Source organism: Telopea speciosissima, chromosome 1 (assembly GCF_018873765.1).
Source record: "Telopea speciosissima isolate NSW1024214 ecotype Mountain lineage chromosome 1, Tspe_v1, whole genome shotgun sequence".
In the NCBI taxonomy this organism is placed as follows: Eukaryota; Viridiplantae; Streptophyta; class Magnoliopsida; order Proteales; family Proteaceae; genus Telopea; species Telopea speciosissima.
In genome coordinates this window covers 33,271,515-33,297,328 of record NC_057916.1, presented here as the reverse complement: position 1 = coordinate 33,297,328, position 25,814 = coordinate 33,271,515, and the positions used below count along the sequence as shown (strand labels likewise).

General features: G+C 39.9%; 1 protein-coding gene across 2 annotated transcripts; it reads left to right on the top strand.

Annotated features, from left to right (window-relative positions):
• Positions 1-542: 542 nt before the first annotated feature.
• Positions 543-24,109, top strand: LOC122662247 (guanylate-binding protein 4-like). 2 transcript variants are annotated; one of them, XM_043857833.1, is made up of 17 exons: positions 543-1,087; positions 4,164-4,266; positions 5,887-5,956; positions 6,094-6,132; positions 6,291-6,408; positions 6,495-6,552; positions 6,670-6,734; positions 6,850-6,856; positions 6,951-7,011; positions 8,540-8,599; positions 8,691-8,710; positions 8,792-8,857; positions 18,461-18,628; positions 18,890-19,147; positions 22,735-22,947; positions 23,170-23,441; positions 23,630-24,109. In XM_043857833.1, exons 1-17 carry the CDS (start codon positions 999-1,001, stop codon positions 23,766-23,768), a joined length of 1,806 nt encoding a protein of 601 aa, XP_043713768.1. In that variant the 5' UTR covers positions 543-998; the 3' UTR covers positions 23,769-24,109. The 2 variants fall into 2 exon arrangements, with proteins under 2 accessions (XP_043713768.1, XP_043713776.1); XM_043857841.1 differs by lacking the exon at positions 23,630-24,109 and adding an exon at positions 23,529-23,552 and having other exon boundaries at positions 23,170-23,489.
• The last annotated feature ends 1,705 nt before the right edge of the window (positions 24,110-25,814 follow it).

Sequence of the window (25,814 nt, the reverse complement as noted above, 5' to 3'; positions counted from 1 at the left end):
TGAGAGAAAAACCGTGATTGTACTTTGTTGTCTATTTGCATGAGGCTGTAGGCATCGCCAATTTTGCCATATTCCCCTGTATGATATATTATATGTCACATATGCTCCCTCAACCGGTTAGTTATTTCTCTTCCCTCTGCATGGATAATCCACCATTGTACAATAGATCTTAATTCTCAAACTGAACTACTTTAACCTTCACAATAGATCTGCCTCTGTTTTAATTCCCTTCTTCTCTGTTCCGGACACCTTAGACCAGGAATGATTTTTGCTGATAATAAATGCCTTAAGGTAAATTGAAGTTAAGGAAGATCTTTTCCCTTGTTGGTCTTTTGCCAAAGAGGCGAGTCTGAACTCTGAAGCATTGGTTTTCTTTTTCCACTCTACGATGTCTTGTTAAATACACAAGGCATTGAGATTACGGAAACAGCCTTAGTTATGCAGTTTTCTTATCAAATTACTACTATTTTCTGGGAGTGGGGAAATCCCTACCATTGAAGGTGTAGAGACATACAGAAGTGAATCACAGAGCTCACAGTAATACCTCCTTAATGGCTTAGTTATCTCTGAGGGACAGAGACAGTGAAGATGCTGACTATTTCTACTCTCTGCCTGTCATAGAAAAACACCACATTAATATAATTATCATTCTTTCCTCTTCCCAGCGAAACTCATAATTATTTATTCAGTTTTCAATGCCCCAACCTACAGTTTCTATTTTGGCTTTCTTCTCAGGAGCAACTATAAAAGCAAACCCAAAATGTTGGGTCTCTCTGAAACGCATGAAACCACTGAAAAGGAGAGAACTGGATACTTCACCTGCAAACAATTCTTAGCTTCCTCAGATCCATTTCCCTTCCATGGGCATGCCTCCCAAACCAAATGGTTCTCCTCTCCTTAGCTTTCTTGTGGTCACATTCCCGTTGGTCGTACAACTTCCATTGCCCATCTGTGATCTCTCCTCCTTCGAAAGATAAGTTTCTCTGGTTCGAAAAAAAATGAACTTTCCGGGATGGGTGTTTGCTATTTCAATCATACTTTGCCTCCTAGCATCTGGGTCGTCTTCCATAGAGAACTTCCGACAAGCGTAAGTCATTTCTTTTGTTCACAATCTTTCTTATTTAACGGGTTTATTTTGGTTGGGTTGTAATCGACGTTGATGGTCGATTCTTGTGTAAACTTTGAGATTATAGTGAACTTCGTTCTCTTACTCGAAATTTAGATTGGGCACTGAATTTTGTGGTTCTTCTTAATTTAGATTTTCTTCTGTTCTTTCTTCCTCTCTCCCCCCCCCCCCCCCCCAACCAACAATCTTATTTATATGCTTGGCTAATTTCAGTCCATGATGGGATCAAATGACACTTCGATTTAATGTTTCTGGACCTGAGTCAATTGGATCTATAGTTCTTTGTGGTAGGATGAGATACGACACAAGAATTCTAATCGACAATGTTGATCAGACCAACTGCTCCTCTGTATTCATTGCTTTCTTTGTGATGGTGGTTATTAATGGCTTTGCGTAGGCTGACTGAAAGCTGCCATTGGCATTACTACAACGCAATATTTAACTGAAGTCATGCTAATTTTAGAAGGGGGGGGGGGGGGAGGGGGAAATATCATGTACAGTGGGATGCACCTTCTGTGCAAGTGGGTGGTGATTTTTCTGTGTAGGACAAGTTCAGTGGTGCTAAAGGATACATCAAATTACCAGACAGTTTTGCTTTCTGCCAACAAACTTGCCAATGGCCTTTGCTAATTTGTAATCCTGCAAAGATACGCCAAGTTCATTGAAAGAGGCTGTATGGAGTTGTAAACAGACAGCAAGCAGTTATATACTAGATCCTCTTACACATGCTTTGCATTATCAATGACTAGTCCTTTTCATTCAGTTTTGGAAATAATCTTTTTTCCATTTGGACCCACGCCTTTTATTAAAGCTTTCTGTTGGTTCGTTTTGCACCATCTCAATTGATGTATTTGGGCTTATCCTTGCATTTATGTCCTTTAAGTTGCATTATAGTTCCCATTCTCACTAGTGCTTTCTCTGGTTTTCATTGCACGCTTACAAACCTTGTTCATTGAACTCCCCTTTCTTTTTATCACCTATTGGAGTCTCTCCTTGGTCTCCTGATCTTTCTCTCACATTCTCTCTTTTTCTTTTTCCCTTTCATAAGTAGGTCTCCTGCTCTCCCAAGATGTTCTCATTTCTGATCTTGATAGTACTTGGGCTCAGTTTGCTCTACAAAATTATATTTTACTAATTTTATGGAAGTGGCAAACTGTTTATGGTCGGTTATGTCTTCTTCTTTTTTTGTTTTTTTTTTTGGGGGAGGGGGTTACCTTTTGCGAGTCCTAACCATGAACTAGGTGGCCATGCTTCTAAAAAAAGGCATACCCAGTGCACGAGGCTCCCGCCACGGATCTGGGGAGGGTCATCCTGTATGCAGCCTTAACTCTGCTTTCACAGAGAGGCTGTTTCCAAACTCAAACCCGTGGCCACTTGGTCACAATGGGGCAACCTTTACCGTTGCACCAAGTTCGACCAAGCTTCTAATTGACAGAAAAACCAGAAAGTTTGTATAGCTGCAAATAAAATAGCAAACACGGTGCAGTTGTGGCTATACAATCCAAACAATCAAAATATTTTCATTCTATTAGCAAAACTCAATAAACAAAACCAAAATATTACATGTTGGATGTTCCTGTGACCCCCTTATAAAATATAAAGGCTCTTTTTGGCCCTGTTAAAGTTTTTTTTTTGGGTGAATAAAAATTTCATTACTAAAGAAAAAGGAACTACAACCCTCAAATAGGAGGGAAAGGAGAACCAACAAAGAGCAAAAGCCAAAGGACTCAAACAGAAGAGCCCACAGCTAGGAGGGAGATAGAAGGTAGACCCCAGGAGACAACAATGAGCCTGTTAAAGTTAGAACTAGTAACTTTAGAAGAAACTAGAAAGACCAACTTATGACCCCTGTTCATACTTTCAACTGAAAAGACACTCCAATCTTAGGTTTTGAACTAGTAACTTTAGAAGAAACTAGAAAGACACTCCAATCTTAAAAAGGCTCTTTTCGGCCCTATTAAAGTTAGAACTAGTAACTTTAGAAGAAACTAGAAAGACCAACTTATGACCCCTGTTCATACTTTCAACTGAAAAGACACTCCAATCTTAGGTTTTGAACTTTGCTTCAGCATGAACTTCAGTCCACATTGAGGTGTAAATAATTTGTGGAAATTTGTGGAGCTGATGAAATTTTTAGGTGATCCTTCAGTAATCATTCAAGTAAGCACCAATTATACATTTAGAAACCACTATGAGGGTAAAACAACCATTAAAATGGTTTAAAAAGATCATGCTAATCCAAAGATAACCACTTCTGAGATCAATCTTCAAAAACACATACAATCCAGACAACATATCTAATCATCCAGTTGTGAGAATTGATGCATAATGCCTTTGGCGTCATGATGCTACACATTTTAGTTCTTCCTTGATGGCTTCCTAAACCTTGATCACCATCGCTGAATTGATTCCAAAGCATTTATGGTCCTGCTAGAATGGGTAAAACTGTTCTCTTATGTGTGGAATAGCCAACTTGGACTGTTATCTTTATATTTTTTGGGCAATTGGTTCTCAGATGTTAAATTGTGCTATTAAAACCATAAGGTTGCGGGTTTGAAACATGGAAACAGCCTCTCTGGTACTCTGCGAAGCGCGGGTAAGGCTGCATTTGCCCCTCCCAGACCCTGCAGTAGTGGGAGCCTCTTGCACTGAGACGCTCTTTTTTAATAGTACGATAGAAATGCCTTCTGCATTATATTGCTTCTTTTGCTCTCTTCACTCTTATTTGTGTTGCATTGTGGAAGCCCTGTGTGGGTGTTTTCTTATTGAGCTTTAGATCTGTGTTTTGTCTTTCTTGTTTTATTGTCATTTTAAGTTTTGCTCTGCTATTTTTTGTTATTTAGATGAGGAGACTACAAGCTGATGTTATATCTGTTGTCCTATTGTTGTCAAAATTATAATCTCTCACAACATGTTTCCTCATGTTTTATGTACTTTGTTGATTTGTTTTAAATATACATTTTGTATTTCTTCAGAAGCTACATTGAATAAACTTCTTCTTCATTCATCCAGCAATTCTATCTTGCTATACTTACAGGTTTCCTATTGTGGAGCCTGATCCTGGTCATACAAAACTTCGTCTTGCAAGAGAAGGCTTGGAGGCAATAGAAAGATTAACAACTCCAATTGCAGCTGTTGCAGTAAGCTTGATACTGGTTTTCCTAAACCCTTTTTTATCTTTATTTTCTGCTTACCTATATAAAAATATATATAGTTGGTTCACAATTTGCATGAACTAAGATGTGAGAATCTGGAGCTGCCAATGCTTGGAAATGCCAGAATAATACCTTCTTGCCTACATTTGGGAGGAATGTGGCACCTACTTTTTGGGGCTCCGATAAAATAAGAGATGTTGCAAAAATGAAAGGCTATAAAGTTTGTAAGAGGCCTCTCTTCTTTCTTGACTTAGAGAGTAAGTTTCAGATTTTCTATGAATAAAATTTTTGAGCAATAATATTTTAAGTTCTTTGAAATATTTTGTAAATTTACCTGATTTTGGCGCTAGTTTTATTCAGATTATTGTGGGAGGTTTGAGTTATTGTTAGCGAAGATAGTAAAGGGCTGTTACCTAGTGTTGGTCCCCCAATGCGAGATTCTGGGAGAGGTGAGTTTGGAGACGGTCCTAACCTTCGTCATTTTTTGCTCAAAGTGGCCACTCTTAAGACTCGAACCTGGCAGTCCGAACCATTTAGCATTGTTCCAAGCAATGGCCCCCATTATTAGCTAAGATAGTAAACTATAAACTGTCATTTTTGGGGGGATCACATTTAATTGTTATTATATTATTTTTTTCTGGAATTCATAAAAGGAGATTGTTATTCCAAGTGGAAGACATTTTGACAAAAGAAACCTTAGGTAAATACAATTGAGTGGGGGTCATTTGGTGCTGAAAGATATTGACAAGAATAAACCTCTTTAACCCAAATCATGTGCCACTGAGAACAGGATGGGCTGCACGGGTTTATTTGTGGGGTCTATAGTGTTTGCATACAATGCAAAAGAAAGAAGAAGAAAGGCAATGAAGTGAAGAGGATGGGGAACGAAAGGGAAAAATTGTTTTCGGTGGGTTTGCATTGGAGACTGGAGGACATCTTTCTTTTGGCACTCCAGCCCCTTTATTTCTTAGAGGCACATCTTTTGTTGGTTGGTACCATACTCAATATTTTGAGGCTTGTGAAAGGAAAGAAGACGTGAGAGCCTTAAAGATGGATTGATCCTCTATAAGGAAAGGAACTATATGGTTTTGATATGTTATTCTATGGAATTTTTGCTTCCCCAGGGGGAAGGGGGGGGGGGGGAGAGGTCTGCCCTATCTGCTTTCTTGTACTTCTTTTCACTATTGGCATTATTAGTGAAATATCTTTGTTGCCAATCCCAAAGGAGAGAGGGGGGGGGGGGGAGGTACAAGTTACTAAAATAAAGGAAAGAAATGAAAATCAAATGTTCTATTGCAACTGATACTCTGCCCTCAAAAGGCAGGTGGATTATTCCAACTCGAGGTGTGTCCTTTCAGTGCTTTCCTTATTCTCAAGAATCAAGGCTAATCGTCACAGTCATCGTGGTTCCATATGCTAAGTTGTGAGCATCTTGTCATGGTGAACTTGCATAATCTATGATAGGCTCTTAACCTGAAAGATGTCTGATTGTTATTTTGTGCATTCATGCAGTAGGTTTCTTAGCAAGAAGTTATATCCCTCTGCCACCCTTCTTTTAAAAAAGGAAAAAATTCTTTGACTTCATCTTCATGTTTGCCTTCTCAGGTTATTGGTCCATACCGCTCTGGCAAATCTTTTCTACTGAATCAGCTTCTCTCTCTTTCATGTTATGAAGGTAAGTTTTTTCTAGAATTATTCTACCTAAGTATCTTCCCCAGTCTTAAATCCTGCTTCTCATACTGTTATGTTTTTTTTTCCTGTAAATCTCAGCTGCTTTATATTTTAATCATTGGGAACTTGTCTTATGTACAGGATTTGGTGTAGGTCACATGCGTGATACCAAAACAAAAGGTTGATGCATATTTCAATGAATGTGCATGTGCAGCCACGCAAAATCTGAACACATATACACAAGGACATTAGGACACACCATATTGGCTTTGTTCACCAACATACTTCTAAATGTTACACAAACGAATATCCTTGACATTGGTTTTTCTTTGTTTCAGGGATATGGGTATGGGGAACGCCATTAGAATTAGTTATAGATGGGGTTAAAACATCTGTGCTTTACCTTGACACAGAAGGATTTGAAAGCATTGGGAAGTCAAATGTATATGATGATAGGTAATTTTCTGATATACCATATCTTCCATCTAGCTTCTGTGGTTCCATGGTTCTCAATGCCAGACTTTCCAAAATTGTGTTCACAGGATCTTTGCTTTGGCAAATGTTATGAGTTCTGTGCTAATCTACAACCTACCAGAGACGGTTTGTCTTTATCTCATAACTGAAAAAGATGCTACATGGGTCTTTTAGATGTGCATGCATGGATGCACCATACATGCTACTCACTAATTTGTTCTGTGCTTGTATTTTTTTCCACAGATCCGTGAAGCTGATATATCTAGGTTGTCATTTGCTGTTGAACTTGCTGAAGAATTCTACGGAAGGTTAGCAAGTCTTAATATTTCTTTAATATGAACTTTTTACAATTATAGCCACCATATTTCCATGACTGACACTAACTTGTTTGTCATTTTCCTGTCGATTAAACATGGAATATAGAGTGAAGGTAACCCTCTAATCTCTTTCATTTTTTCTAGTTTGTGTGTTTTGTTATGGTTTACCATTTGCTGTGTCTAAAATTCAAAATATTTTTTTCGTAGGGGCAAGATGTTGCATTTGAGCCTGCCAAGTTGTTGTGGCTAATTCAGCGGGACTTCTTACGTAAGTTCAGAACTAAACTTCAAGGAAGTCATTTTCCCGTCCCTCCTGGAAAAGGAAGTTTATGTAGCTGTCTGCTAGTCCTTAAGAACAGTTCCTAATACCAGGTACAAGTGATGGAAGGGTTCGGGTGTGAAACACTAAATTAATCAGTCTAAAGACATATCCTCAATTTTAAGGCTTGGGGGTCTAGAGTATAATGGTGTACTCTGCTCTAGTTCATTCATCATGAGCAACAGACCCTGTTCTGATAGTCTCAGTGCCTATCCCACAGCACTATTCATATTACAACTTCTCCCTTCATTCTTCTGGTAAAATTGTTCTTCATAGATAAAAGAGGAGAGCAGAAAGAGATAACTTCCCACCCAAACTGCTCCTGGAATGCCAGCTTTATTCTTTTCTGGGCCATCCAATGATGGTTCCTGTCCTTCATTCGGAGAATGTATTTTAACTCTGCTATGCCATTGTAGGCTGTTTGAAGTCTATGAGTTGGTTTGCTGAAATCCTTTTTCTTGAAGTTGTAACTATTCATGGATCAAGGCAAACAAAATTAGGGATAAGACTTAGATTTAACCTTTTCTTCTACTTGTTTTTTGATTGGCAATAACAACCAAAAAATAGAAAATGTTACTATTTCAAGTATATGCAAGCATACCACAAGTCAGCTGACAACATTTACTTGTCATGAATGAGAAATTTTCTCAATACCTCTAAAATAACCACAAACATTTCAAAGTTAATCTTTCCACTCCTGAGAATTCTTTGGTTAAAATCCAATTAATGAGAAAATATCTAATTTGGTTTTATTAAAATATATTTTTTCTATCTATTTTTTATTGTTCCAAATTTTACATAGAGAGTTGGGTTGTTGGATTCTTTACCCATGCTTGGATATGATTTCGTACTTTTCAGCATAGTTGTCACAGCAACTAGGCGACCCAAGGCATTGAGGGGTGCCTAGGCGACAAGGCACTCGTCTAGGTGCCCTAGGGATGCAGTATATGCCTATATGTAATATTACAATAGTTTAATATAAGGGAGAGGGTTCCCTGAAAGGCAGCGTGTCCGCTGTGTCAGCACAGGGGCCAATGGAAGCGTGCACGGATGCATCAACAAGGGCAGGATTTCTGCCTTTCATGGGGGGTGGGGTGGTCATTTTGTGCCCTTCTGTGTCTGGGCACAGGGGCCACACTGCCTTTCATGGTTCTTTTCCCCTTAATATAATTATGCTTATATGCAACAACGAAGCCATATCATTGCAATATGATAATTTTGCTAGTAATGACCTAATATGAGGAAATCAACATATAATAACAAAGGATAGGATATAATATAAGCATACAGGCATATTCATCAAAAAACAAAACAATAAACTTGTGAAGTGTCAACAAGGCGCTGTCTTGGACCCAAGAAAGTGCTTGGACACCTAGGTGATGCCTTGACAATCCTGCTCTTCATTTTTTTTTTTTGGGGGGGGGGGGGGTTGGTTGTAATACGGCATGAATTTTTACATGTTGATGCTGTCTTACAGAAGGGAAAAGTGTACAGCAGATGGTAGATGAAGCTCTTCGGCGGGTTCCTAACTATGATGGTTAGTTCTTGTCATCTGTTTGCTCTTATTTACCTGTTCACCACCCATATTAGATTAAACAATTGATCATGGGTGCCAATTGTGACTGCAGGCAACAGAAATATTGATCAGGTATTGTTCTCTCTAAACTTTCCTTTTTCAGTAAAAATATTTTCATTCTGGGATTGCTATATTCTTTCTTGTTTGAATCAGGTTAATCAGATTCGAGAATCACTGGCCATTATGGGTGATAACAGCACAGCCTTCAGCTTACCTCAGGTTGTTGCGATTTAAGTTAGTTACATCTTTTGCTCGCAATTTTCTTTTGCTTCATTTGATTTTCCCCGACCAATCTCCGATCACATTCTAAAGTGATAATTCGTGGGTTTCCCTAATGTTGAACCTTCATTCTTGAGTATCTAATTCTTAGTTGAGCAACCCAATACCGAAGTAGATGATGTTTGAATTTTTGTTTTCAAACACTGTCGCACTGTGTTTGATTTAGTATGAGAATCCTGTTCATCTTATCAGTGTTTAAAAATATTTTTTGTCTTTAAAATTTTAACTCCTCTCATGCAAAAATCAACACACACACATGTTTGTGTTTGAGAGGAATCTGGGATGCACATAATCCCCCAATGTCATGCATTCAGGCCCTTTATACGTTCAAATGATAATTCCAATTACCTTCAAGTCTACAAGAAGATGTAGCTGAGTGCCATTTCAACTTGTGCAAAGAACAAGTGAGTTAGCGCTTGGTTAATCATGTCTCTTAGAGCTCACTGAATCCGAAAAAAACTTGTGCCCCATGTCAGAGACTGATGACCACTCTCGTATGAAAGAATAAACTCTCTCTCTCTCTCTCTCTCACACACACACACACACATGTTTGTGTTCAAGGTTCTAAATCTCAGTTTTGAGGCCGGTTTCGACCTTGGCCAAAGCCGTCGAAACTGAGATATCACAGGTTTCGACCAAAACCTTGTATTTTTCTAGGCCAAACTCGAAACCTAGGTTTCAAGGCCCATAAAATGGATTTTTGGCCTGAGGTTTTTTTTGGTGCCTATTTTTAACATTTTTCACCTATTCCATGAATTAATTTCACAAAAAAACCACCCAAAATGGTACTTATGGTTTGGACCCAAGTTTGCTAGTGTACACCGAATGCTGTTGTACACTAGCCATATTATAAACATTGTCTACATATAATTTAGCTATTGGAAATGTAAATATGCAATTAAAACAATCAAAATACGCATTAGGTTAGGGAAATACAAGCTATGTATGACTGATAAACTGTAGCCGCTCGTCGGAATATAACACATATGTATCCTATGACATGTTTTGGGCCCAATTGTTTTGATAGTCCATTATTTCTCACCTATAAGCCCCATCATCAACATATTGGAGGCATCCCAACCTAGGGAAGGGCTCACTGAGACTGAAACTGGGTGGAGTTGGCACAAATTGTTGAGCCAGATACGAGAAGATTCTATTGAGGAAAGATGACCCAACACCTGACCCACCCCCATACTCAGTGCTGGGGAATGAAATAGAAGATCCACCACAGCCACCATCATAGCCACCATACCCTTTAAATGCCGAACCGGTGCTCACGAAGGAAAGTCTACCAACAATTCCACCATACACAGCATGTGATGTTGAACCAACGCTCTCGAAGCAATTATCACCATGATGTGTTAGATGAGGGCTCTCTCCTATGACGGATGGTGCATGCCAATGCCCAGATCCTCTACTCTCACCCAAACTCATGGCTTCCAATGTGCCAGACAAGCTTGATACATCCATGACCATCTTAACTGCCTCCTCCTCAAGTCTGAACTACTTGTGTGGACCTCGAGTTTAGCCTCTCTCGATATGTGCACCATGATCCTGATCCTATGTGGCATGATTGAACTTAATCTCCCTTGTGGATTTGATGGGCTCTGGGTCAGGATCCTACATCATCTGGTCGTGCTCCTCGCGTAAGGCTGCAAATCTATCACCATCATCATAACCACCACCGCCACCACCGCCATCATCATCACCATTACCAATCCCACCATCATAATCATCATCATCAGGGGCCTGAGTTGGGGAAGGTGTGCGAGTGCCATACAAGGAACGTGACCTTGAGATCTCTTTGTCATCATCTATGCTAGGTTGGGACTCAAATGGACGTCAGGTCTGTGAGTGAACTCCGCCCTCAAATGCAATATACTCCTCGACATCAGTACCCATCTGCGAAGCAATCTGGGTGCTGGGTCATCCCCCTCTAATGCAATATACTCCTCGACATCAGTACCCATCTGCGAAGCAATCTGGGTGTTGGGTCGACCCCCAGCCTCATCTAATATAGGCTCACCTCTATCACTCACCCACTTGTAAAGGGGACCTCCTAATATTTTTCCAGTTGGAAGATTTTGCTCAACTCGATTGGGGTTATGTTGTCCATGCCAAGGCGTATGTGCTCCTCTCTCAATCTCGTATTGTAATGCATATAGATCAACTCCTCCAGCCGCTTGGCACCCAATTGGTTCCACCTTTTGGAGTGTATGAGGGAGAATGTACTCCAAGTTGCACTCGCACCAGGAGGCAGAACATTTATGGGAGAGCACTTTAACTGCTATCCTAGTCAGGTTGGGTGAGTCTCTTCCATATAGCATCCTCCATTCAGCTGCATAAGAGTTAAAGAGTATTGTTATGGGAAAATCATATTTTTAAAACAGAAAAATCAATAAATAATGAGAAAATTACTTGGACACCCCCTAGACTATGGCCCGTTTGCTCACTATCCCCAACTTTTCAAACAATTACTTGAACACCCCCTTGCATTTTACCATTTCTTTCAAGTAGGTCAAGTCCGTTAGTTTAGTGATGATGTCATCAGTTAAATTTTTTGTAATGCCTAAACTACCCTTAAAGGGTACTGAAGTAACAGATTTACCCCCTTCTTCTTCTTCTTCTTCTTCACCGGCAGCCATGGCTGTGCGTGAACTCTCATGTGACCTCCCAAATCCTTTTCTGATCCGAAACCCTTTTTGCAGACCTTGCTTATTCGATTCTCCTTTCCTTAGCTTCGGTTGTGGTTCTGGCCCTCTTCTTTGAGCTTGATCTGTAGGGCTTTCTTGGTAGGAGACATTGATCATTCCGATGGGACAGACCCAGAAAGATTATCGGGTTTTCGGTCGCTCTCTAGCAAGAATTGTTCATGGTGATCTGAGTTCTTCTGTTCATCCATGAAGAATAAGAATAGTCAAGAAAGGTAAAAGAATGATGATAAAAAAACGTTTGAGGAAGCAGCTTAGGTCAACCTATAGATTACGATTCGATTCGATGCGACTAGATTTAACCCAAAAAGAAGACAGAAAGAGAGAGAGAGAGAGAGAGGGAGTGAAGACGAAAAGGACTGCAACTGCGCAGGTGAGAGAGTTTTTAGGGATCTCGACTATTGACGGATCATTCATTTTTAGGGTTCCTGGGGAGATTTTCTGTGAAGTTGGATTCGAAGAAGGAAAATAGTTGATTCTTCATTTGTCTCAGTGCTATTTTTTTTTTCAGATCAAGATTCACTCAGGATGGATGACCTTGGCTCTGTTCTCCCTGTGAAGATGAATTGGATAATGGGAAACGGGTTATTCTGCAATGGATCTTTGGTGAATCTGTTCTTGTAGGTGAATAAGTTTGATTCCAGTTACCATTTGAAAGCATGATAAAGTAATTTGTGATATCTTGCTCTGTTCTTTCCGATTCAAACCCTTAATCGATTTTCACATTCAAACCCTTAATCTGAAAATCGATTAAGGGTGTTGGGTTATTTTGATTTGAAATTTGTTTAAGGAAAGAGAAATTTTCTGAAATTGATTAGGGTTTGAAATCAATTAGGGTGTCAAGTAATTGTTTGAACAGTCGTGTTGCAGATGCAATGCAGTACGGGGTAGGGGCGGTGGGTTTGCAGGAAGAAGAAGAAGAAGAAGAAGAAGAAGAAGAAGAAGGAGAAGGGGGGTAAATCTGTCAATTTCACTGTTTTCTATGAAATAGGTGATAAGGGTAAAATGGACATTTCCAATTAAACACTAACAGCAGACTAACACCATCAGGTTTCAGGGGGTGTCAAGTAATTGTTTGAAAAGTTGGGGATAGTAAGCAAACGGGCCATAGTCTAGGGGGTGTCCAAGTAATTTTCTCATAAATTTAACAACCTAAAAACTAATCCGACTCCATGAAGTCGTAGATCGGGCCATTCTATCTAACATATAAAAAATTGAAATGAACTACCATGTCTATATACTAATTCTTGCAAAATTTGATTTGTGAAAAAAAAAAAAAAACTATTACCTTCAAGCTCCAATCACCAAATCCAAGCTGTAGAAGGGTTGAATGTGTATGAGAATGCAAAAGAGTGGCGATCAATGAAGTGATTTGGGAAAAATCAAAGTTTTTGGCAAAATCCAGAGTTCCAGTGTCAAAACTGTCAAAATCCCACCCTCTCGGTCGAAACCTGTCAAGATAAGACAGGTTTCAAAGGAAACTTGTGATTTTAAGTGGTTGGTTGGACCAAGTTTCGGTCAAAACTGGTCAAACAAATCTAGTGAAACATGCGAAATTTGGTTGAAACTGGTCGAAACCTGGTACGAATCAGTTTTGACCCATGGTTTCATCTCAGTACCTGTCAAAACCGAGATATCTCGGTTGAAACTTGCAGTTTCGACTGAGATTTAGAACCTTGTTTGTGTTTGAGAGGAAACTGGGTTGCAAGTAATGCCCCAAGGTCATGCATTCAGGCCCTTTATATGTTTAAATGATAAATCCAATTAACTTCAAGTCTACAAGAAGATGTAGCGTAGTGCCATTTCAACTTGTGCAAAGAACAAGTGAGTGCGGTCTTGGATAATCATGTCTTTTAGAGCTTGCTGAATCCAAAAAACCTTGTGCTCATGTCATTTTGCTGACCACACCTGTGTCCATGTAACATTGTACTTCAAGGTCGTTAAGATTGGAAGAGAAGATAGAAACTTGTTACAGCAATAAGAAAGGAGAAATTGAAGTGACCTGGATACTGTTAAATGGTAGGCAGACTTAAGGTACTGCAGAAACAAAACAAAGATTGAGAAGGAAATGAAATGAAGTAACTGTATTGTGCATTGTGCCTTTTCCTTATTATAAACAACATAGCCTTCTCCTAACTAAATGGGGTTGGCTACATGGATCCTTGCTCTCCAATCAGATCTATTCGCAGTCATACAAGATACGAGGCCTAAGATATGCATGTATTTCCTCACCACTTCACTTAGGATTATTTTAGGCCTGCCCCTAGCTCTTTTAGTTCCTTCAATCTGAATCAAATCACTCCGAACTGGAGCATCCCAAGGCCTCTATTGAACATGGCCATGCCACCTTAAACTAGGGGTGTGAAAAAACCCGGCCATCCCGATCCGGCCCTAACCCACCCTGAGCCCAGATAGGGCTGGGCCTGGCCCGTGTTCTAGACAGGGTCGGGCTGGGTTTAGTATTTTGCTAGCCCTGGCAGGGCCGGGCCGGGCCTGGGTTGAGGCCGCCAGGGCCAGCCCGACCCTGTATACACAATATATTATCTGTATAATGCGCTTTGTTAAGTGGGTTGGGGCTATGTATTCATAGATATTATATGTACAATGGGCTTTGTTAAGTGGGCTGGGGCTATGTGTATGCATAATATATATATATATATATATATATATATACATGTTAAGAGGGCTGGGGCTAAGTGGGCTCATTGGGCTGTTCACTATTCAGGGCCAATCAAGGCCGGGCCGGGGTTGGGAAAACCTTGCCAGGGTCGGGCTGGGTTGAGGGTATGCTTGACCCTGGCAGGATCGGGCTGGGCTTGGGTTTAGGTTAAGGCTGCCAGGGTTTGGTTAGGGTTAAGGCCAAGGTTGGCCCAGCCCGACCCATTGACTCCCCTACCTCAAACGACTCTCTCGTAGCTTATCATGTATCAGAGCTATTCCCAACTCAGCTCTAAAATGGTCATTCCTTACTTTATCCTTCTTAGTTTTTCCATACATCCATCTCAACATCCTCATCTCCACTACACGTAGGTTATCTATATGACACTTCTTAAATGCCCAACATTCTGCACCATACATCATAGCTGGTCGTATGGCAGTCATATAAAATTTTCCTTTAAGCTTTAAAGGAATATGCCTATCACACAGTACTCTGGATGCACCTCCCCACTTCATCGCTCCTATTTTAATCCTCTGGGCAACTTCATCCTCTATATTGCCTTCTTTATTTATGATAGAACATAGATATCTAAAATAATCACTTCGAGGAATCTCCCTCTCATCAATATTCACCACCTCCTTAATTGTCCTTGTGTGTCTAAAGTTACACACCATATACTCTGTCTTTGTTCAACTTATCTTAAGACCTTTTGATTCCATGGTTGATCTCCATAACTCCAAAATGTCGTTGATCCCTGCTTTCGTCTCATCCACCAATAAAATATCATCAGCAAAAAGCATACACTCTGTAACCTCATCTTGTATGACTCTAGTTTAATCATCCATGATAAGCGCATTCAAATAAGGGCTGAAGGCTGATCCTTGATGTAGCCCAATTGTAATTGGAAACTCACTACTTTGACATCCCCCCATATTTCTTACACTAGTCATGGGCACCACACCATCATACAAATCTTTAATTATGTCCACATATTTAAATGACAACCATAGTTATCAAGGCGACAAGGCGTTGGAGAGGTCCAAAACCTAGGCGACACCAACAATGCAGACTAAAGGCGCCTATGGGGACCAAGGAACCTGGACGCCTAGGCGACGCCTTAATAACTATGATGACAACCTTCTGTTCTCTAGTGTATGCCAGATTAACTCTCTAGGGACTCTGTCGTAGGATTTTCTAAGTCAATAAAGACCATATAGATATCCTTCTTACCCTCTCTATATCTTTCCATGAGTCTCCTAAGTAAGAAATTAGCTTCCATTGTGGATCTTCCTAGTATAGAGCCAAATTGGTTATCCGAAATAGTGGTTTCCATTCTCCGCTAGGTTTCAATAACCCTCTCGCACAACTTCATCGTATGACTCATTAGTGCCTCTATAGTTATTGCAGCTTTGAATATCACCTTTATTTTGTAAATCAGGATCACAATGAGTCTCCTTCATTCATCTGGCATATTCGTTGTGCTCATAATTATGTTAAACTGCTTGGTTAGCCAGGATAAACTACAAAATCAAAAGCTCTTTTACACTTCTATTGGGATTCCGTCTGGATCTGGTGCCTTGCCTACTTTCATCTTTCTTAAAGCTTCTTTTACTTCAAACGCCCTAATTTTGCTTATATATCTATGAAATGTGGTATCTAGATGAGTAATGCAGCCTTCTAGGGCACTATTACTCGAAAAGTCTTCATTTAGTAGGCTGTAGAAATACTTTTTCCGTCTCTCCTTAATGTCCTCATCCCTTACGAAATCAGACATTTGATCGGATATCATAGCTTGTGCCCGACACCCAGCCACCACTCATGATCAATATATGTTAAACGTCGCGTTTTTAGCCTTCTCGACGATTTTTGTTTAGTTTCGCTTATTAGTACTCTACCCTCATAATTTTTAATAAATCTAACATGGTTGAAATCTCTACTCTTCCTTTCTCTTACTTTAGCTATCTTATAAAAAGCCTTTGCCCCTTCCTTTGTGTTCAAATTTTATAAAGATTATCATATTTCCTCGCCCTTGCATTCCCCACAATCTTTTTAGCTTCATTTCTGGTAAATTTATACCTTTTTAGATCCTCTACCTCTTTAGTCCTTCGCCATGTCTTAAAACTTTCTTAGTCTTAATGGCTGCTTGGACCTCAACATCCCACCACCAAATCTTCCTAGGGGCATGATGTTACCTTTCTATTCCCCTAGTACCTCGTTAACAACCTTTTTAATACAAGCCGTCATCTCGTTCCACATCGTATTAGTGTCTCCCTCAAAGTCCCACTTTCCTTGTTTGACCACTTTATCAGTGAATGAATTGAAGTAAATCTTCTTTTAAGCTCCATCACCTTATCATAGGGCAAATAGGCTCCCCTATTATACAATTCTACATAATGAAGCACGTATCCAAGACCACCAATCTGTGTTAAGTAGTTAGGCTCTCCCCAGGTATAACCTTACATTCTTACAAGACAATCTGTTGGACCTTCTTGTTAGGAAGAAATCTATTTGGCTGATGGTGCCCACTTTTGTAGGTAACTAAATGCTCCTATCTCTTTTTAAAAAAATGTTCACAATGGACAGATCATAAGCTTCCGCAAAGTCTAAAACTGAGATCCCCTCTTCATTCCTCTCTCCAACTCTATAGCCTCCATGAACGCCTTCATAGCCTCCCAACATGTCCATTCAGATCCCCCTATAATAGTATTTTCTCACTGACTAAAACCTTGTGCACTAGTTCATCCAACTATTCCCAAAATTGTAATTTACTACTTTCATCCAATCCTACTTGGGGTGCATAATCGCTAATTATATTGACAACCTCTTTCTCCAACACAAGCTTGATGGATATAATCGTATCTCCAAATCTTTTAACATCCACCACATCATTCTTAAGGTCTTTATCCACTACTCTGCCCACTCTACTTCTATTTCTTTGATCTCCTATATACCAAAGTTTAAAGTCGTTCAACACTTTAGCTTTTTTACCCTTCCATCTAGTCTCTTAATTACAGGCAATATTAATCCATCTTCTCCTCATCACATCTATCAAATCTAGACTCTTAACTGTTAATGATCCAATATTCCAAGATGCTAATCTAACCCTACACTTTTGGACTAGTTTCTTTACTCGTACTTTTCCACTATACAAGAGCCCTTGCCTACTTGTCACTGTATCCGAGCATCGACACGGCGCGTCTCTTAATAAACAAATATGGTCATTGGAGGTCTGAGCAAGCCATACATGTAATTATCATTGTTTGGCTTTCTCATATGTATTCATTGCTGCTAATAGAAGTGGTTGCCTCTCATAAGTAACATGCATGTATGCCTAGTTTCTCTCTCTCTCTCTCTCTCTCATGTGTATTTTCTTACTCTTCACTCAGTTCTTCTGTCTTGATCATCTGACTGATGGGTTTCACCTTTGTGATATCCTCCCCCAAAGAAAGCAAGACATATTATCCTCACCATCTACTGAATGTGGTTTCTTATAGGCTATTCTCCGTTCTGTTGGAGTCCTGGAGAATCCATTGTATGGCTAGAAGCATGAACATACTTGTTAAGTAAAGCCTAGGCAACACCTAGGTGCCGCAATGGCGGTGAGATGGCCAGTCACTTTCGGCATCTAGGTACCCTGCGCTAAAAAAACAATCCAGAAAATAAGGGGAACAAAGAAAAAAGAAAAGAGGAGCAAGAAAAGAGCATGTATGGTTTCCGGCGGTGAGGAGGAGAAGATCCTGGTTCCCAAAGACACTACCATTGTCACTTTGAGGGCTTGTTAACATTTATGCCCTTATATTTGTTTTTATTTACATTGAGGTCTTTGTTTTTTGTTACTTGACTGTAATACACTTAGTCGCATATGTCATAAAGCCTGCTTTATTTGATATTGGTGCTGGTGTGTGGCAATTGCAATGGCTTGCCTTGGCACATGATCGCTATGATATTGAATTTGCTGTGATGAGAGGTCTCAACATATCCACATTGTGATGGTTTCTGCTGTGTGCTAGTAGGAGGGCTACGACAGTACGATCCCCCCCCCCCTTTCGGGAAAAAAAAAAGATGCTGTTATGGGTCCAAATTATTTTATTTGTTGGCACATGCCCAATGCACTTTGTCAGGGTTTGTGCTTTGGAATGAGCTGATCACTCTTTAAATTGAACTTATTTACAGCCTCATCTTCAGCGAACCAAGCTTTGTGACATGACGGATGCTGATCTTGACCCTAGTTATGTTAAGAAGAGGGAGCAGTTGAAAGAACTTGTTGTTTCTGTTATTCGTCCAAAAATTGTGCAGGGTAAACCTCTAAATGGAAAGGAGTTTGTATCTTTTCTGGAGCAGGTGCCTTTCTTTCGTCATTCTGTACTATAGTTGTAAATGCATCAAATCTATTATTAGAGCTTCCAGCATTGTGAATTGAGCTAATCAGGCTGTGCTCCATTTTCGGGCACTGAGGTTTTGGGTTTTCAACCCACCTTAACTCTCCACTATTCTCATTGGAGAAGGGGAAAAATAAAGAGCTAAAAAGCATTGCCAGGTTTAATGAGTTATTTTTTTGTTGAATTGCATTTTCCTCAAGAAGAACATGTGTCTATGTTTCAGATTCTTGAAGCCTTGAACAAAGGAGAGATCCCTTCCACAGGTTCTCTTGTTGAGGTTTTTAATAAGGGAATTCTTGAGCAATGCTTGAAGCTATACAATCACAGGATGGGTGAGGTAGGGTTACCACAATCGGAGCAATCTCTGCAACAAGCCCACCATGCAGCAAGAGAAGAAGCCATGAAGGTCTTCGACAAGCAGCATTTCGGTCACCATCATGCTAAGAAATCAGTTGCTAAATTGGACAACGAAATAGAAGAGGTATGCCAGGGAGGTAGTCACTCGGTGTTAAATTGGAATTGTAGTACTAGAACATGTATCTAGTATTGGCCTTAAACTAGCAGCATTTCATAAACTGAGGGAATAAATAGAAGTAAAATTTCTAAATCTCAAACATGAATTGCTCAGTTTTTTGAAAAAACTTTGGATTTTTCAACTGTTGTAGCTATGACCCAACTACCATTGGTTGGTCTCCCATCCTCCTCCCCTCTCTCTTCTCCATAGCCAATGGGGAAAAAGATCAGTGCTGCTAATCACTGCATTCAAGGTTTGCCTGTAAATGCCTTTGCTACCTAGTAACAAGTTAGTTCCTTATTGACAAACAGGAGTATAATTATTGCAAAAAATTTAATGATTACTAGGGACTCAAATCCTTCAAGGACTCCAGATCCCACATTGAATTGAGCACCACCATGACCTAAATCCACATTCTTATTGTTCTTAATTTTTTAACCCTTGCCTCTTGTTAAAGTGTACCGTGGGTGATCTGATTTACCATGATACGGTGTATTGTGTACCGTGGGATAGTGTTTGAGATATAACTAGATTAGACTTAGACTTTTAGTAGGATTCCTACTAAGAGTTGAATACTTGATATTATATAAGCAAGGGGCTAGACCGATAGGGGTATTCTCTTCCCATCGAGTTCTAGACTTCTCCCTCTCTTCTCCATTGTGTGTACCTTTCTTCTTCTTCTTTCTCTTTCTCACCTATAGGTACTGACTGGTTTACAAGTTTAGTACATTGTCACATGGTATCAGAGCTGTTCCTATTCCTTTTTTCCTGGTTTGAGTCCCTTGAGGTCTTTCCTTTCTGGTTTGCAGCAACCTGTGCTGCCATATCTGCTACATGAAATCTTAGTTTGAAACTACATGAAAATAAACTGAGGTTTCCCCTACATATATTTCCCCTTTGCGTAAAGCATCATTGACAATGGATCTACCTCTTTTTTATCAACTATTTGAAGAGTATTATGTGCAGCAACAAGTCGATGGTGGGTTCTCTCATCAGGTTTGAAGATTCCTACAGATTCTACTGATTTTACATAACCAGAGGTACTCTGTTTTCCTGAAGATTTTGGACAGAATTGATGTATGAACTTATCCGTTAGAAGTGCTTCAGATTTGAGGGCATTGAGGCCCTCCTAATTAGATCCTTCAACCTAAGTGTGAGGCTGATCCAAGCCCCTGATATTGGTTAATCACAAATCTCCAAGAAGCTGTGGTACCCTGTTTTTCTGCATTTTCTGGGAAAAAAACGGTTTTGAAATTACTTTAGATCCATCCTTCAGATCTGTTTCATACTTCTTGGTGTTATTGGACCTTCTGAGAGGCTCACTGGACTTGGGTTTTGTGTCCAGCAGACACCTTGATTTTCAGAGATTTGAAATCTCCCATACTCTGGTTCAAGTAATTTCCTGTATATCACTATTGGTTATTACATTGTCATCAAACCCTATATTGTGGGGGTTTTTCTTCTCTATCTACTTACAATATTTGAACAAATCTGGGAACCTTCCCAAAGAGGTCTCTTTTTTTTTTTTTTTTTTTTTTTTGGGGGGGGGGGGTTATCTGTTATTCTGATCAGAATCTGCCAGTAGTAGCTGTCGGTCAAGGCCTTAGACCTTTCTAAGCAACAACGCCGGTACTTAGCACTCACACAAGCAGTAATTCATTGTTTCTATCAAACCTTGAGGGATTTGGGAAGAGAACTAAAGAAAACGCTTGAGAGTTTGAGTGAATGGAACTTGAATTTGCACTAGAGATCGTTGAGTACAAGTTGTTGCTCACTTGCTTAGTGCCTTGGCCGAAATGATGCCACCTTTATTTATAGGCAACCAAGAGCTCAAAGAATGCCTAAGATCTTTACAAGTATCCTCCATCCAATGGTTGAGAACTTTCTCACCTCCTTTGTGGAGGATTCTAGCTACGTAGAGGACTCTAGAAACCTCCCTCTTTCTTAGCTATATACAAGGTTTCTCTAGAAGCTTCTCTAGAACCTTCCTTGCTTCTAAGAGTTTCTAGAATATGTATAGACTCAATGTGGAGAGGTTCTAGAATATGTCTCCCTTTCCTCCATATTCCCAAAATAAGGGACTAGGGCACCGAAGTTTATCTTCCTCAGTTTTGCTGAAGAGTGATATGGCAATCCTGCTATAAGCTCACTAAACTAACATAGAAGTTTCCTGTACCATCAGCATCCTCCTCTCCACCCCACCCTCCTGGTCCAAAAAGAAAGAGCATGGCGATGCACATCTTTCTCGGCCTCACTTCACACCAGGCATCCATTGTGATATTGTGTCAGATGTTGATTTTGGGTAATATCATATGGGTCTGGTGCCTCTGTGCAAGCACTAGGTTGAGTGGCAAAGTTTTTAAATTGTGGTCTGTTTCACATTTATTAAATGTTTTTACATTTTATGAAATCTTTCTGTTCACTACCCACATCATCTTTTATTGTAAACAGTTTGTAGGTATACAATAATATTATCCTGGCAAACAACACTTACTGTGGATTTCTAGCCTGCCCTGATTCTATTATTTCTTACCCTGAACCAAGCAAATGATGGCTTAAATCCACATTCAAATTTCTTTTGATTATTTAGCCTCTTTCCTCTTACAAGTATCAGATAGTGATCCAGAAGTGCATTACACTATATCTAGTCTTTCTCAAAAATATTTATGCTTCAGGGGACTAGGCCTAACAAATTTTCCAAATTCTATTTGAATATTTGATGAGTTGGCCTCTTCACCGTTTGTGGGGGTGGGATGGGGGTGGGGTTATTCCAACCATTGTAGTGCCCAATCTGTTGGCCTCATTCACAGGCCTTTCCTGTTTATCATAAACATTTTCATTCAAGGACCTTCAGTAGAACAGTTTTCAATGTTTACTGCTCCGGCTTCAACCATCTTTGACGTTAACTTGTTAAATGATTCCATGCTCTCACATCAAATTCGTATTGAGTTCTCACAGACATAGGATTGTTGGGTTCGTAACTTAATTGTACGGCTTTATATTGATGTTCTCTCTTCTTACTTGTTACTTCATACTTGTAAATATTATTAATATTAATATTATTATTATTTTGAAGGGAGGGGGTGTTCCCAGATCTTGAAAAATGTTTGCTATTAAAAGCATTTAGTTTTATATTATTGAACTTTCACTTGCCCTTGATATCCCATTGTAGGGTAATTAGCAGTCCAAAGTTGTCCTTCCCAAAGCTGCTGAAGTGTGAGTAACCATCCAGCTATAAGGTCTGTAGAAGTTTCCCATACCTTCTGCAAATTATGGGGGCCTGCTATTGGTTGCTGCAGGGAAAGGAATGAGAAAGAAACGTGAAATAATTAGCGCACATCTTTCTCGGCCTTGCAGTACACCAAGCATTTCATAGTGAATTTTGTGACTACGAGGTCTTTGATTTTGGGTTGCTCAATTGGAACATGCTTTAACTTTTTTAAATTCCAATCTGTTAATCTATGTGCTGTTTCACATTTGGAACATACTTTAACTTTTTTAAGATCTTGCTCTATGTTGTCCATGTCATCTTTTATTGGAAACACTTTCTGTAGGCATACCAGAATTTTATCTTGGCAAACAAATATCAGTCTTCAAAGCTGTGTGAGGCAATGTATACCAAGTGTGAGGACAAAATGGACCAGCTTCAAGTCCTCAGGCTTCCTTCCATGGCAAAATTTAATGCAGGTTTCCTGCAATGCAATCAAAGCTTTGAGGCAGAGTGTATAGGGCCTTCAAAAATGAGCTATGAGCAACGAATGATGAAGGTTAATACTGATTCCATTATACTTGTTTTGGCTTGCTGTTTCATTGAGTTCCTCAATTTTTGGGGATGGTTAGTGGCAAATTCCTCCATGATTGGGGTGGACACATAGTTCAACTTGGTTTCTTGAAATGCCATTCTTCTTGATCGTTCTGTCTCATTTACGTGTGATTTCTATTTGAGTTTGTTTTTTTCTTAAATGCATGTGATGTATATGTACATGCAGATGTTGGGGAAATCCCGGTCGCTATTTATTAAAGAATACAACCACAGACTTTTCAATTGGCTGGTAGCCTTCTCTCTTTTAATGGTGGTGGTCGGCCGGTTTGTTATCAAGTTTATCTTGCTTGAGATTGGAGCTTGGATATTGTTTATTTTCTTGGAGACATACACAAGGATGTTCTGGTCAGCGGAGGCACTTTATTACAACCCTGTATGGCATTTTATTGTGTCTACTTGGGAGACATTAGTTTATAGCCCTATTATTGATCTGGATAGGTAATATGAACTATCTTCTCTTCCACTCCCAGTATGTTTCGAGATTAGGCTTTACTTTTTTTCCCCAAGCACTATTATAAAACCAAAGAGAAGAATATATTGACTTTGCGTGTGTGTGTGTGTGGGGGGGGGTGTTGTACAGAGAAGATTGACAGTATTTGCTTGTGTTTTTGGTTTTTTGGTAACAGATGGGCCATTCCCATTGGTGTGGTGCTGATAATATTGGTTTTTTACTGGCGGTGTTATGGGAGGAAACTTGGGGCCCGATGGCTGTTGCCCCTATACAACAACCAGAAAGGCGGCTCAAATCATCGGAGATCTGAGTAAAAAACAAATTCTATGGGGATCTATTTAAGGTTAGACCATAGTGTAGTAATATCCTTTCACCATTCATCTCCTTGGGCAAGCCCATATCTTTTTTGTGCATGGAGGTCGCCTGGGGTTTGGTGTTTCTGATCAAATCCTTTTAACGTCAATGGTGAAAAGAGGTTGAAGGATGAGCTGATGAATGGAGAGAGCCTAATCGTGTCTGTAACTGTTGTATCTAATACTGCTTTAAGCTTTCTAACTGCTGTTGTGAATTTATTTAATTAAAATTGTTCCGGGCCTTCTCTTTGTTCATTCAATTTGATATGTGGCAAGTGGCTACAGTTGGTGTTTGTGTTGTATGGATGGTGGGTTGGGGGCTTATCCGTCGAGTGATTGATAATTATTGATCCTGCGTTGCCCCATTTGTACTGGAGTGTTCATTAGACTAATTACACAGAGAAACATATCAAAGAAAATGAACTCTTCTTATCAGTTTAGTTCTTTGGAAGAAAAACAACCCCTATATCATTGATGAGATTCCGTTTAATCTGGTGGGGCCCCACCTCTTTCCTAGTGGGAACTGGGATATAGCTTATCTGTTACCACGTAGTCGCGCTTCTCCATAGTACGGAGTTCTGACCGCGAAGACTCTAATGATTGATCAAGTCACCACAATAATGAGGTCATGAGAAAAGGTCGCATCAACCCTGAGATTCTCTTCAACCGAAGCAGGCCAAAAAGAGATGGGAGTTGAGAGTTCAAACTTTGCTGTCAATTTTGGAAGGAAATCAACCACCGGATTTGCCTCTATAGCAATGCGTAATCTTCCACTCAATGTCGACAAGAAAGCTCTGAAGGGCAGACCATTGTTGCCAAACAAATCACAACACCATCTTCTTGGACATCATGCTCATCACCGGATCAGGATCCTCTGCACTACCAGTGGGGCGGCAGTGCACATCCGAGAGCACAGCAGAGCTCAAATGGCACACATGACACACATGGCCTCTGCTGTGCCGTCGGATGTGCATTGTCGCCCCGCCGGTACTGCAGAGAATTTTAATACGCTCATCACCACCGTAGTTGAGTCGCATTCGATCCAAAGCTTCGAAAGATGTAATTCTTTAGCCTACTCCAAACCCTGGATCAACGCTCTAAACTCGGCCACAAAATTAGTAGTTACACCAATAAACAACCTAAAGGAGGAGAGAATGAAGGCATTTCTGTCTCTAAAGATCCCCCCCCCAGCGCCTGTTTTCCAGATTACCAAGAGAACAGCCATCAATATTAATTTTGACCCAAATCGGCTGGGCCAAAAATCAATATACTTCCATCAGAGATTTTGGCCTACATTGTAGCATGAAGATATTTACTTTTTTAAAACACATCAGATCAGCCACGGACGATACACACCCTTTAAAGTTTGGGGCCAAAGCGTCCCTTAGAATCATAGAGAAAATTTGGTTGGAGTTTCTCGATAGACCTTTGAACCTTCTCGAATTCCTTCCCAACCAAATAAAGTAAGGAATTAGAATGAAGCTAGTGGATCAGGCATCCTTGAGTCCTAACAGCTGAGCCTTCTGAAGCCACCACCTACCAAATTGCGAGAAATCAGATTGGTGCCCCCAATCCGGTTACACCAAAACAATCCAGAAAAGCACTCCACAAGGATTTGGAAAAAATTGAAAATCGAAAAACATGTGCTGAAGACTTTCTTTACGAAGACGACACAAGTCATATCTAGTCAAACATACACCCCTTCGCATGACCTTATCATCACAAGCTAATTTGCCATGTAACAGCTTCCAACCAATAATAGATTACTGAGGTTGGCTATAGAATCCCAGACAATCTTGGCCCAACCAACCTTAGATTTTCAAATTCTCAAAGCTTGCCGGGCTGATTTTTTAGAGAAACCACCTAGAGAAGATAAGAGTCCAACAGCAAAAATCTTCAACGTGCGTAGATGGGATGGGAGGATTTCCTACACGGACAAGAGGGTAAAGTTGCAAGTTCAAACTCCATCACTTTTGGAACAAATATTAAATGTGGGAGAGGATTTCC